The following is a 14,229-nucleotide window of genomic DNA, read 5'->3' on the forward strand; positions in this document are numbered from 1 at the left end:
GTTTGTGGATGAAACGAAGATGAAAACTTGAGAGTTGTACCCATGTTGTCAAACAACCCTCTCCAGAATAAACTCGTCATCCGTGGATCACGGTCACTAATGATAGACGAAGGCAAGCCATGATACTTGAAGATGTTCGCCATGAACAGCCTCACCATATAATCAAGTTTGATCGTCTTACGCACGGGAATGAAATGAGTCTGCTTACTGAACCTGCATATGATAGTCCAATGCCATCATTCCCCGTTTGTGTACGTGGAAGATCAAATATAAAATCCATGGCAATGCTCTCCCATGGTCTATCTGGAATAGGTAACGGCTGAAGTAACCCTGGTGTCTTTTGACGGTCAAACTTCACCTTCTGACATACGATGCATTGCCTAACAAAAGCATCAACATCTCTTCTCAAGGTTGGCCAATAAAAGAAAGTCTCCACTGCTTTGACCGTGGCGTCAATACCTCTATGACCTGCATACGGTGGAGCATGACTTTCAATCATAACCTTGAGTCGTAATTGCCTGGTAACACACAATCTACCATGTATCAACAAAAACCCATCTCTGAGAGTATAATGATCATGCCGCTGACCCTCAGACATCTGATCATAGAGCCTTCCAAAATCCTCATCATGGACATACTGCTCTTTTATCTCATCAAGCTCATGATGATAAGCAAGTGAAACTGCTGAGACCTGTGGCTTGCATAACAAAGCATCTGCCACAACGTTCTTTTTGCCTTCCACATGCACAATCTAGAAGTGGAACATAGACAAAAAGTTGGCCCATCGTATATGCTTCTTAGAAAGCTTAGATTGCGTGAGGAAATAATGCAAGGTCTGATGATCTGTCTGCACAGTGAAATCAGCCCCAAGCAAATAGTGTTTCCACGTAGAAAGAGCATGAATTACAGCCAACATCTCTTTCTCATAAACCTGTAAATGATTCTCGGCATTCTGCAATATTCGACTCTCATAGGCTATCACATGTCCTTTCTGCATGAGAACTGCCCCAATGCTGTTTCCACATGCATCACACTGGACAACAAAAGCCTTTCGGAGATCCGGTAATACCAATACTGGATCCGAAGTAAGCTTTTCTTTAAGCTTTTTAAAGGCTGTAATTTCCTGATCAGCCCATCTAAACGGAGTTGCCTTCTTTGTTAAGGCATGAAGGAGCGAAGCAATCTCAGCAAAATACGGTATGTACTGCTTGTAATAGGAACACAATCCCAAAAAGCTGCGCACATCATGCACGGTCCTCAAATCTGGCCAATTAAGAATTGCTTCCACCTTCGAAGGATCCATGCGGACTCCATGCTTAGACACAATATGTCCCAAGAAGTGTATCTCTTCCAAGAAGAACTCACTCTTCTTGCCATTAATGACCAGCCTATGCTTCCCGAGTTCTTCAAATACAATGGCCAAATGCTTCCTATGCTCCTCCTCAGTATGTGAATGCACAATCATATCATCAAAGAATGTGCCCACAAACGCTCTATGAGGCCGGAAAATCCTGTCCATCATTCTGTTAAATGTGGCAGGTGCATTTGTCAAACCAAAGGACATAACCAAGAACTCATATAACCCAAAAGTGGTTCGAAATGCTGTCTTATGCACATCCTCGGGTCTAATACGTACCTGATGATACCTGCTTTTCAAGTCTATCCGACTAAAGACTGTTGAGCCTTGTAAGCGGTCCAATATGTCATCGATCCTCGGAATAGGAAATCGATTCTTGATGGTATTCTTGTTCGACGCCCTGTAATCTATACACATGCGCCAAGAACCATCTTTCCTTTGCACTAAGAGCACACATGCCCCCAAACATGTTTCCTTGCATTCCGGACTGCATACCACCATACATATTCCCTTGCATACCAGGCTAAAACTAGCTCCAAAATTCCCTGGAATACCCATGCCTCCCTGAGGATAACCCCCAGTCATGGATTGGAACACAGACCACCAAAATAGCCTGGATGCAAAGACTGCTGTGGAATAGATGGCTGTCCGAAAAAGGAACTCTGTGAGTTGGCACCAAAAGCATGTTGCATGTTCGGAAACTGTCCAAAAGATGGATCCTGTGGGAAGGCACCCCTATTGCCCTGAGGTGGGTTCTTAGAACGCACTTTCTTCTTTTCAGGCTCAGAACGGGATCTCATAAATTCAGCAAACTTCTCACTTTGAGTGAGCTGCATAAACACATCCATTACACCTGCCAAACGATTTTTAAACTGAGCATCATCTTCCTCTTTACTAGGCATATCTTCTGGCTGTGTTACATCCTCATATTGTGCATCATCTGCAGCCTGTTCTCCTGCAAGAATATCCTCAGATTCATTCCTCTCAAGGGAGGTCTCTTGCTCTTCCTCTTCATCATAAAAGTATTCATCTTCTGTGTCTAACATGTTGCTGAATTTTTCAGCAATGACTTTCCTCGAGACAACCACGAGCTCACCCCCTTAAGAAAGTTGATGATGGGTCCCGGCAACAACGGAACCTTGAAACCGGCCTCTGCTAGAAACCAAAGTGCGGTAGACTAGCAGTCACCCTTCCAATTGTAGTCCAAATAAATAACAAAATTAACAGGAGCTAGAATGCCCCAGAACTGAAAGGAAATCGACACCTGTTGGCCCCAAAGCTTCGCGCCCCTTTCGGTATTTCTTTATTCAAATTCAATGAAATGTATAACTGAGTACAACAAAGCCAGTCCAGGAAAGTAAACCTGCATGTCCAATCTCGCAACCCTCAAGACCTCTTAGCACAGAGGATTCACACACAGATCTGTGTCCCACAAAAGCAACACACTGTGCTTCCCTCTAATCAACCAAGACAATTCAACAGGGCAACCTTGAGCACAGCCAGGGATGCAGAGCCTCAGGACAGGCTATCTTTCGGAGGAGCTACTCTACCCTTGACCACATCTTCACCCTCCGTGCCATCATCAAGGAGGGTAGAGCACGACACCAGAGGATTACTGCTGCTTGAAACGCGGGGACGGCGAATCGGGACGGAACAGCAACGGGGACGGACGGACGTCCCCCACGATGCGTCACTCACAGGGGACGGGGATGCCGCAGGGACGGGGACGCCGGTCAGGGACGGCTCCGTGAGGGGACGGCAGAGAGCCGTTGCTGGCTATTTTTTGCCGCTGCGCTCGCCGTTTTTGGCCGTTGCGCTTGCCGTTTCTGGCTGTTCGCTTGGCCTTGGGCCTTGGCCTTTGAGCCTTGAGCCTTTGAGGCTTGGCCCTCTCTCTCTCTCTCTCTTGCCCTTGAGGCTTTGCGGCGGCCCACGGGCCGCCGCCCTACTATCTAGATTCTAGAATCTAGACTCTCTCTCTCTCTCTCTCTCTCAAGCCTCTTGTTGGGATGACAGAGGATACCCCATACAGGTACACCGATTTGTCTCATAGGCTGAGTTCGGTCTTTTCAAAGACGTTAATAAAATCTTTCTTTCTTTCTTTCTCTCTCTCTCTCTCACCTCTCCCTCAAGCCTCTTGAGTCTTCCAACTTCCAAGCCTCTAGAGTCTAGGCTCTAGCCTCTAGGACTCTAGGCTCTCTCTCTCTCTCTCTCATTCCTCAAGGCTCAAGAGTCAAGCCATCTTCAACCATGGCATCCTCTTCACGTGCCGGGGCTTCTCGTAGCAGGACAACGGGATGGACATGGTGGGAGGAGGTTAACTACACCCCATCCGCTCATGGAGGCGGTTCTCGGCCATGGATATGCAAGCTTTGCCCGTACCGGCGAACGGGTGGCGCCGACAAAGTGCGAGCCCACCTCTTACATGAGAGTGGGCATGAGGTGAGGTTTTGCACGAATGTCACGCCCGAGAAGAGACGGGAACTTCTTGACAAGCTTAGCGTCTACGAAGCGGTCGAAGCGACAAGAAGGACACCACGAGTGGCCGTGGATCCCGCGACGATGGGGAGAGGAACTCAAGCCTCTACAATGAAGTCATGTGGTGGATCGGGATCATGCACACCATCACCTTCACCATCAAGTCGGAATGTTACTCCATCCACGACGCCGCCACCCTCCATCTCCACGGCCTCTCAATCATTACGTGGCCCACAGCGACAATCTACACTTGGGGAGAATTGGAACCCCAAGTTGAAGGAGGAGGTGGATATGGCGGTGGCCCGCTTCTTCTTCCACGACCACATTGCCTTTCAAGCGGCTAGGTAAGTGCAATCGATCATTGCCAATTCATCATTCATGTTTTCATCATCCTAGTACCCTTCTCATTAGTAAATTACTTTCTTGAATAGGTCGGAATACTTCAAGGTCATGGTTAAGAAGATTGGGGAGTATGGCTCAACCTATACGCCCCCCTCATCCGAGAGCTTGCGCACTACATTGCTCGAGAAGGAGAAGCGCATTGTAGAGCAAGCGACCGACAACACAAAGCGGCAATGGGAGAGGAACGGAGTCTCCCTCATTGTGGATGGATGGAGTGACACCCGCAAGAGGAGTATTCACGGCATGGTTGCATATTCCCGCGGAGAGATGTACTTCATCTCATCTCATGATGCATCCGGCATTGGGAAGAGCACGGATGTGCTTGCGGCGGAGTGGGCTACCACCATGGAGATCGTTGGCCCCGAGCATGTAGTGGGCTTTGTTGCGGATGGGTAGCCTTCCAATAGGGCGACGGGAGCTATTCTCCAAGGTATGTATGGACATGTCACGGTGTCCTTTTGTATGGCTCATTGCCTAAATAGCCTCCTCAAGGACATCGGAGCATTACCATGGATCAGCCCGCTCATTGAGGAGGCCAACACCATGGTCTCCTTTGTCCTCAACCACCAAAGACTTCGGCAGGAGTTCAACAAGAGGTCTTGTCTCTGTCTCCTCAAAATATTCCGACACCCGGTTTGCCTACAACTTTCTCATGTTGGGCCGGTTGAAGGATTGTAGCGGTGCTTTGAGGGGGCTTTTCCTTAGCGACGAGTTTGTCGCCATGCAAGAGTCCCATACAAACACTTGCCAAGAGTGTAGGCTACGGGCGGATGACGCCTCTTGGTGGGAGCGTGTGAAGACCACAGATGCTATGGTGAGGCCCATAGTCCACCTATTGAGGATTGTAGACGCTATGCAACCATGCATAGGCAAGGTCTACGAGGCCATGGATCGCATGATAGAGAAGTTGAAAGACTTCGTGCCTGACGAAGACAGATACGAGGAGATCCATGCCTTGTGTCTAGGAAGGTGGAATTCCTACTACTCTCCAGTGCATGCAACAGCTTATGTGGTGGACCCAGAATTCCAAGGCAACAAGCAGGAGAGCGACTGGGAGGTGAGCGCTGGATGGAGGATCATCTTGGATCGTCTTGTGCCTGATGCATCGGTTAGGCGCAAGATCAGGGACAAGCTTTCGATGTCCAGATCATTTCATGGCTCCTATGGCTGTCATGATGCACAGGTTGACCGCTTCAAAGTTGGTGCTGCTCTATGGTGGGAGGACTTTGGTTCAGATGGACCGGAGCTGCAGCAGCTTGCCATCTGGATACTTAGCCAGGCCGTCAGCTCCTCTTGCTTGGAGCAACTTTGGAGTACCTACAGCCACATTGCCTCTAGGAAGAGGAACCGACTCGGGGTAGAGCGTGCCAATGACCTTGTCTTCGTCAGCGCGAACTTGCGAATGCTTTGCAAGAGCATGACCAAGAAGGCAGATTCCTTCACCGAGTGGGAGATGAGTCAACAAGAAGAGGATGAGGTGCAAGAGCAGCATGCCAATGAGGATGAGACTGAGGATGAGCTTGATGCTTCTTTGGCACAAGCTACCCATGACCATGAGGCGAGCACTTCACGTGGATGATCATTCATGGATCATGATTCATGGGCCTTACTACTTAGCTCTAGCCTCTAGCTTCTAGTCTTCAGCAGTTTTTTGTCATCGACTCATTTGAGTCCGTCCATGTATTCTGCCTCCGTAAGGCTTAGCCTGACTCCTGACTCCTGACTCTTGAGTCATGACTCATTTTGTATCTACTTAATTATTAATATGACTCAAAAGCTTACCATTTTAGTGTAAATTTGTGCTCATTTTGATGTACTTCCAAAGTACAATAAGTGTAGAGTAGAAAAAAAAATTTTAAAAAGTATTTTTTGAGTGTCTTTCCCTCCCCCGTCCCCGTTCCCTACTTATGGCTGTCCCCCGTCCCTTGTGACTATGGTTCTCAATATATGGGCTTTGCATGGACCGCCTACCCCCCCTTCAGTATAGTTTGGACTCCCCTTTTTTACGGCTGTCTCACGAGGATACCAACCAGGTTATCCGGTCAGATCTTCTTAGCCTCTACACACATTCAACATGGATCACACCCCCGGAGAGCTCCCCACGAAGATGCACTTTTACAGAGACCACTTCCTCACACTCACTGAGGATGGATTCATCCAACAGCGGGCTACTTGAGTGTTCACATGTCCCATGCCATGCGGATTGCGATTGGCCAAGAAACAGGTTTCTTCCCACCGCCTCAGAGTGGAGACCGGTAGAGCTGAGCGCATCTTCAGAGCCGGGAAGCTCGTACGGGCACCCAGAGAGGAGAGGATCTGCCGACTATGCCACACAGAGGTTGAGACGGAGGAGCATTACATATGCCGCTGCCCAGTATACTATGAGATCCGCGGGAGGTTTCACTGTCTATTTCGTGAGGGATTCTGTCCACTCTCCACGATCATTGACTTCCAAGACCAGCGTTGCCTGGGCCTCTTCTTGCTTGAGCTCCGCAGACACAAGGACACCTTCTTGAGACACAGGCCCCAACCACCCCGCCCCCTCCCTCGGCAGCCAACCATCACCAGTTTCTTCCACCGACATAGTGGATCTTGTGGATCCTCCACGAGCTGCTACTATGGACCTATCTCGCCCGAGAGGAGTTACCTCGGACGGAGCCTCTGCACTCCAGCGTGCCCGACACCCTCGACCCCCCCGTCGGCCACGATCACCTCATCAGCTCCAGATCCAAGACATGCTCCACCGCCATCGAGCTACCTTTCCACGCGACATAGCTGAGGGAGACCTCTCGGCCATACTCGTCGTCAGCCCCATGCTTGACATTTTGGAGAGAGGTATACCATCTACTCGGAGCTGATGTTGCTCCCATGTTTTTATGTTCTTAGTATTCAATGACGAGTTTCCATGGACAGTTTTGTATCACCCCAGTGAGATAGCTATATTTATGTTTTCTTTCTGTTTTATTTTCCATTCCATGATGAGATATGCCATGGACATTATTGTATCACTTTGGTCTCATAGGCCCATTGGGTCTTTAGTAGACGCTTAATATATCTTTCTTTCTTTCTCTCAAACCTTATGAAAACCAAGGTCACCGTGTTTGAACACTTCACCTATGGGGATCAGAGGCATGAGTTTCCTGGGGCCGAGGAGGAGATTGCGAGTTCCTATGTGTATCTTGGGGTCACCTTCACAGGGCCACTTTACAGGATCAGGCCAGCTGTAGATGCCAGACTTACCAACGGGCACGCAGCACTGGCTAGGTTGGAGAAAGTGTGTTTCCAGGCTCATTTCCAGGAACGCAGCATGAAGAGCTGGCTCTTTGACCAGCGATGTATGGTGCAGCCTTTTAGGGACCCAATCTAGGAGAGGATGCTTGGGGGAGAGTAGAGAGGCTTCACGTGATGATGCACTCACGAATGACTAGGTGCAAACCATTGGTTCCCCATTCCATTCTCCTGGCCAGGTTTGCAGCTCCTCCCCTAGTGGTAGATGCTCTCTTTCAGACAGTTACCTACATTCAGCGAGTGTACACATTGTGTAGAGACAGGCTCCCGAGGCTAGCACTTCCCCTCCTGACGGTTTAGTGGAGACCAGGAATGGAAAAACTTGGTATGCTAGGGTCACGTGGTGGTTTCTGGCACATGGATTTCAGATTGACCGTCTCCCCCCCCTTCAATTACAATCTTGACTCCCTGTTCCACTCACCCATCAGGATATTAATCACCTCATTCGCAGTGATCTCTCTTTCTCTATGATCCCATATACACGGGATGTCACTAAGGAAAATGCAGAATCCCTTCTGAGAGCCAGATGCCCCATCTCTCAAAGGCCTCATCCGTCCACCCACATGCTGCAGGTTTAGGATATTCTTCGACGACATGGCAAGCTCCCATCACGGAGGGCAATGCTATGATTGGCTTGCGTTCTATTCTGGAGGAGGATGGTATCACTGTATGACACACATTGTCATCATGGGATACGTCAGCTTATGTAGCTAGTTTCGTACATGATTTTTTTTTCTTTTGAAGACGTTAATATAATTTTCTTGAGCTTACTTGAGCAGCATTGCTTCCAAGCACATTTCCAAGAGCCCAAGAGAAGGGTTGGCTTTTTGACACCCTCGTCACACCAGCCTTGATGTATGGAGCAGCCTTCTAGGGGCCATATTTATCCAATGAGGATTGGCAGCGAGTTGAGAGGCCCCAGGTCATGATGTTCTCTCGTATGATCCGCAGCCAACCATTTCATCCAGGCAGAGTTTGCTGCAACCCCGATGGTAGTGGATGAACTCTTCTAGATGGTCACATACCTCCGTCGCATCAGTCACATGGATCCCCACAAGTACTCGAAACTTGCCCTGGAGTCCTCAAGACAGCTAGCACTTGAGGGCCACTCTGGAGTATGGTATGCATTAGTTTCCACTTCGTTCTCAATATATGGGCTCCGCATGGACCGCCTACCACCCCTTTAGTACAGTTTGGACTCCCCACCCATTGCACATGGATCACACATCCGGAGCTTCCAACGAAAATGCACTCCTACAAAGATCACTTCCTCACGCTCACTCGGGATGGATTCATCCAACAGCCAGGCTACTTGAGTGTTCACATGTCCCATTCCATGCGGATTGCAATTGGCCAGATACGGGTTTCATCCCACCACCTCAAAGTGGAGACAAGTAGAGCTGAGCGCATCTTCAAAGCTGAGAAGCTCATACGGAGACCCAGAGAGGAGAGGATCTGCCGATTATGCCACACAAAGTTTGAGACAGAGGAGAATTACATATGCCGCTGCCCAATATATTATGAGATCCGTGGGAGGTTTCACTTTCGTGAGGGATTTGGTCCACTCTCCAAGATCATTGACTTCCCAGACCAGCGTTGCGTAGGCCTCTTCCGGCTTGAGCTCCGCAGACACAAGGACACTTTCTTGAGAGAGCTTCTGTCCCAGCCACCCCACCCCCTCTTCGCCACCCAACCACCACCAGTTTATTCTAGACCCAAGATGTCACGTGCATGCCTGTGCCATGGCTAATCTTCAGCATGAACATGCTCAATCCCTCATTAGTGCAACAGTTAGGACAGCATATAGTGTCACTATCAGTATCAGAAGCATCTTCATCAACATCAGATCACCATCAGATTATCGTCATCATCATCATCGTAATCATCAGCAGCATCACATCATCATTAGCATGGAAGGTACAGGACACCTGTCGGTTAGGTGCTCAATTTATGGGCAGCAGGTGTGGCAAGGCAGCAGACAAAAGCGCATAATTTATCAGTATTTATTCAGTTTATTGTCCACAACATGCCGACATGTATTAGCACCTTCATGATTGCATCCTCGAGCATATATATAAGCATAACTCATAATTCAGCATTGATCAATTCAGTAGTTCATCTTTCATTCATCCATAGCATCAATAGAAGGTATGTGAAGGGCCAAGGTCACCCCTATGGGGCTGACCATAGCCCTAACTGGTGTACAAGCATCATGTAATCTTTTTGTACCATTTTGTACCATATTAATAATCTTTTTGTACCATATTAATAAAGCAAACCCTAACACCCAATTTCTCTCTTCTCCTCTCTCCTCTATCTTAATCGTGCTTTATTCAGCATCAATGTTCTTAATCAAGCTTAGGGTTGTGGATTAGTACAGCAAGGCTTCCGTTCATGCAACATTGGTATCAGAGCATTCAAGCTCAACCCACTAAGAATAGTCCCAAGGAAGGTGCACAGTTCCAGCAGAAGGATGCAGCACGATAGCAGATGGGGTGGTCTGCAACAAGCGAAGCCAGAGGAAGCATTCCCTGAGGGTAGGTATGCATACCCAATACCTCATTAAGCTCTCAAATCATTTACAAAGGCCTAGCAACATGCATGATCAGTTCCGGTAGGTGACCCACCGTTGTGTCAAGGTTAAGGGAAAGCAGGCATGGGGGCAGCAGTTGAACAGATGTTTAGTTCTTAAGCAAGACTTGGAAGTGGAGATCAAAAGTGAAGGTGTTCAGACAAAAATATTAGTCAGTAAAGTCAAAGTCAGTAGAAAGTCAATAGCAATTCAAAATCAATAGAAGTCCAAGCACGAAGGATGACAGAGTGTCCACCCCGTGATCAAGTTTAGCAGAAGGGAATGTCATGCGCACATCCATGCAATGGCTAATCTTCAGCATGAACAAGCTTAATCCCTAATTAGTACAGCACTTAGGACAGCATAGAGTGTCACTATCAGTATCAGAAGCATCTTCATCAACATCAAATCACCATCACATCATCATCATCATTATCGTAATCATCAACAGCATCACATCATCGTTAGCATGGAAGGTACATGAGGCTTGTCGACTAGCATCAACAGCATGTCAACTAGCAACAGGCCTCCCTCTGTACAACAGCCAGTTAGGTGTTCAGTTCATGGGCAGCAGGTGTGGCAAGGCAACAGACAAAAGCGCATGATTTATCAGTATTTAATTCAGTTTATTGTCCACATCAGGCCGACTTGTATTAGCACCTGGCCGACTACATCCTCCAACAAATATATAAGTATAACTCATAATTCAGCATTGATCCATTCAGTAGTTAAGTATAACTCATAATTCAGCATTGATCCATTCAGTAGTTCATCTTTCATTCATCCATAGCATCAATAGAAGATATGTAGAAGGGCCAGGGTCACCCCTATGGGGCTGACCATAGCCCTAAGTCATGTACAAGCATCATGTACTCTTTTTGTATCATATTAATACAGAAAACCCTAACACCCAATCTCTCTCTTCGTCTCTCTCCTCTGTCTTAATCATGCTTTATTCAGCATCAATGTTCTTAATCAAGCTTAGGGATGTGGATCAATACAGCAAGAAGCAACACAGGAGGTGGAGGACACCGATACAATGGATCTTGTGGACCCACCTCAGGCTGCTCCGGACCCACCTAGCCCGAGTTGAACTGGGCCTCCACACTCCAGCGTGCCTGACGTCCCCGGCCCCCCGGACGTCGGCCACGATCCCCTCATCAGCTCCAAATCCAGGGCATGCTCCACCGCTGTCGAGCTACCTTTCCACGTGATGTAGCTGAGGGAGACCTCTCGGCCATACTCATTAGCCCCATGCTTGATATTTTGGAGAGTGGTATTACCATCTACTGGGGCTGATGCTACTGTCATGTTTCTATGTTCCTGGTATTCCATGATGAGTTTCCATGGACAGTTTTGTATCACTCTAGTGAGAGAGCTATTTTCATGTTTTGTTTTTGATTTACTTTCCATTCCACGATGAGATATGCCATGGACATTATTGTATCACTTTGGTCTCATAGGCCCATTGGGTCTTTTAGTAGACGCTTAATATCTCTCTCTCTCTCTCTCTCTCTCTCTCTCTCTCTCTCTCTGGCCCCACGTACACAGGGTGTCACTTGGGAAAATGTGCAAACCCCTTTGAGAGCCAGACGCCCCAGATCTCAAAGGCCTCTCCCTCCACCCACGTGCTGCAGGCAGCAGATTTAGGATATTCTTTGACGACACGGCAAGCTCCCATCACAGAGGGGAGATAGTATGGCCACCTTCCATTCTATTCTAGAGGAGGATGGTAACACTTATGACACACATTGTCTTCATGGGATAATTCAGCTTACGTAGCTAGTTTCGTATAGGATTTTTTTTCCATGGTCCAGTATTGATCATGGGACATTGTACACCTTTTTGGTCTCATAGACCCTCTGGGTCTTTTGTTGCAGACGTTAATATATCTTTCCTTCTTTTTTGCTTTCTCTCTCTCTCTCTCTCTCTCTCTCTCTCTCTCTCTCTGTTTTCATAGTTCATTATGTTATATATTTGGTTTCATAGGTCATTTGGCCTTCTTCAGATGTTAATGAAATTAATATATTTGTGTATATCTCTCTCCCCACTAGCGCCTTGCACGCGGTACATGAGAGATCAGCCACAGACTCTCCAGGGAGCCAGACGCCCTGCCCTCCAAGATCCAGACCATCTGCTTATCAACTCCAGATCCGAGACATTCTCTAGCAGCACCGCCCCAGCCACTGGACACGTTGACTCCATGTACACTGTACTAGAGGAGAATGAATCATTGTACATGTGAGGCCCACGTAGTACGTGGGCTATCTTCTTTGCATGAATATTTACACACACACATCCATGCATACATGACTGGAAATAGATTGCATATGTATGTCCGTATGTACCTACCTGCCTGCCCACCTACATACGCACATACATAAATAAGACAGACCTGCAGCACGCGCGTGCGCGCGTGCATGTACGCATGCAAACCTATTAATTGAAATGAAGCTGGAACCAAAATCAACAAGCCTCTTCGCTTCCATACAAGTGTAATGCAATCACTCTAATAAATGTGTTAAGTAATCAAACAAAAAGGGCAATATAGCATCCCTTCAAGGACCTGCACTTACTTCACTTTATCACGCTGAACGGCTTCATGTTCATCAAGGTACCGCTGCCAATGCATGACATCCAACTCTTCGATGTATAATATTCTCCTGGACTTGGGTTGCTCAAATGGTTCACCCTTTGATTTTGCTTCCTCCCTTAACCTATTTATAGCCTTTACAAGCAAATCCAACATACACAATTAAAATAAAATGACTTCACAAGGATTTATTCCAGTTGAAGAACACAGTTCCATTTAAAAAATACCTATTACTAACCATCAAATCAATGCTCCCCGCTTGGGTGCATGCATACCTTCTAACTAACGTGGTGTAAGGACCCCATTTATGAGGACTACCAAAACTAATCAGCCTGAATGCCTAGAAATCTTAGTTTCCCACCAGACGGAAAGTTACATATGGGACGACGGATGTTCTATTACATCAAATCTTGCACCTAAGGACAACCTGTGCTAGAAAAAAATTCCAAGCAGAAAGTAAGACGTGCAGCATCTGGCAGCCCACAAGCTTAGGCTCTTTTCAGAAAATCCCTGGACCCCCAACCATCGAAGCAGCAGGCATTTGGAGGGATCCCCCATCTTTGAGCATTAGGGGGGAAAATGTCAGTGCGCGGCACGGGCATCATAAGTCTGTAAAGACCCTTAAATCATGGCACTTTTTGGGATCAAGCACCAAGGTCGACTGTGTTGGGAAAAATCAATGTTCTCTTTGTGCACCTCTCTCTGTGCATCAGGACCTTCAAACTGCAGGTCACCCCGCATTTTGCATGTTGAACAGGTAACAGCAAAATGGTGACTAGGGCCCAGGCCACCCAACAGTAGGCTTGGTTGGGCTACATTTTGGGGGACTACAAAGTGGCCACCCCCTTCACTACCTCTCACTTCCACAATACTTGGAGTCCACGCAGTTTGGTTTGGCAAATGAGGAAAGTTTGACAAGACAAATTGTCCTCGATGGAAATTATAACAAAGATGATACCTCCCCTCATAGAAGCTATAAATAAAAGATTGGCATGAAAACAATTCTGTTCCACATGAACTGGAAACGATGATTGATTTCAATGAAAGGTAACTTAGAAATAGAATAAACAGGACAGAGGACGACTCCACTTGGGAAATAGTTGCTACACCACAAGTTTCCCAGTTTTCTTTCTTAGAGACATTTTGTTTCCAAGAGTGGAAATGTCCGAGGGGAAGCATGTTACGTACCTAGTGCTAATCCTCGGGGATTAGTGGCCTAATCCGGAAGAGTTAGGGGAGCCCAAGGATTAGGAGAAAGCAAGCCAACACGGGTGGCTAAGATTATTATTAATAAATCCACGTTATATATAACAAGATGGTTATTTATAGCAATAGTGGGCAATATATGCATGAAACATGGGTTATTATTGTCATAATCTCACTATTGGTCAGAGTTCGACCAACACTCCGGCCACGCATGTGGCAAAGCATAGATCGGCATGCCGAAGGCCTCTATGGGACCAGCTCGCATGGATCTATGGGGGTCATACCTTAGCTCCTAGCTCGATGGTGGTTTGAAGCATATGCTGATGATATTGTTCT

General features: G+C 47.3%; 1 protein-coding gene across 2 annotated transcripts in view; it reads right to left on the reverse strand.

Annotated features, from left to right (window-relative positions):
- Positions 1-14,229, reverse strand: part of PDE312 (Nucleic acid-binding, OB-fold-like protein) — a 102,844-nt gene that overhangs the window by 5,545 nt on the left and 83,070 nt on the right. For both annotated transcript variants that reach the window (XM_086788938.1, XM_086788939.1), the window contains exon 11: positions 12,671-12,822. In XM_086788938.1, the coding sequence (XP_086645064.1) occupies positions 12,671-12,822 (152 nt within the window). The remainder of the gene's footprint in view (positions 1-12,670; positions 12,823-14,229) is intronic.

Source organism: Cibotium barometz, chromosome 53 (genome assembly GCF_041138505.1).
Source record: "Cibotium barometz isolate CiBa-2024 chromosome 53, ASM4113850v1, whole genome shotgun sequence".
In the NCBI taxonomy this organism is placed as follows: domain Eukaryota; kingdom Viridiplantae; phylum Streptophyta; class Polypodiopsida; order Cyatheales; family Cibotiaceae; genus Cibotium; species Cibotium barometz.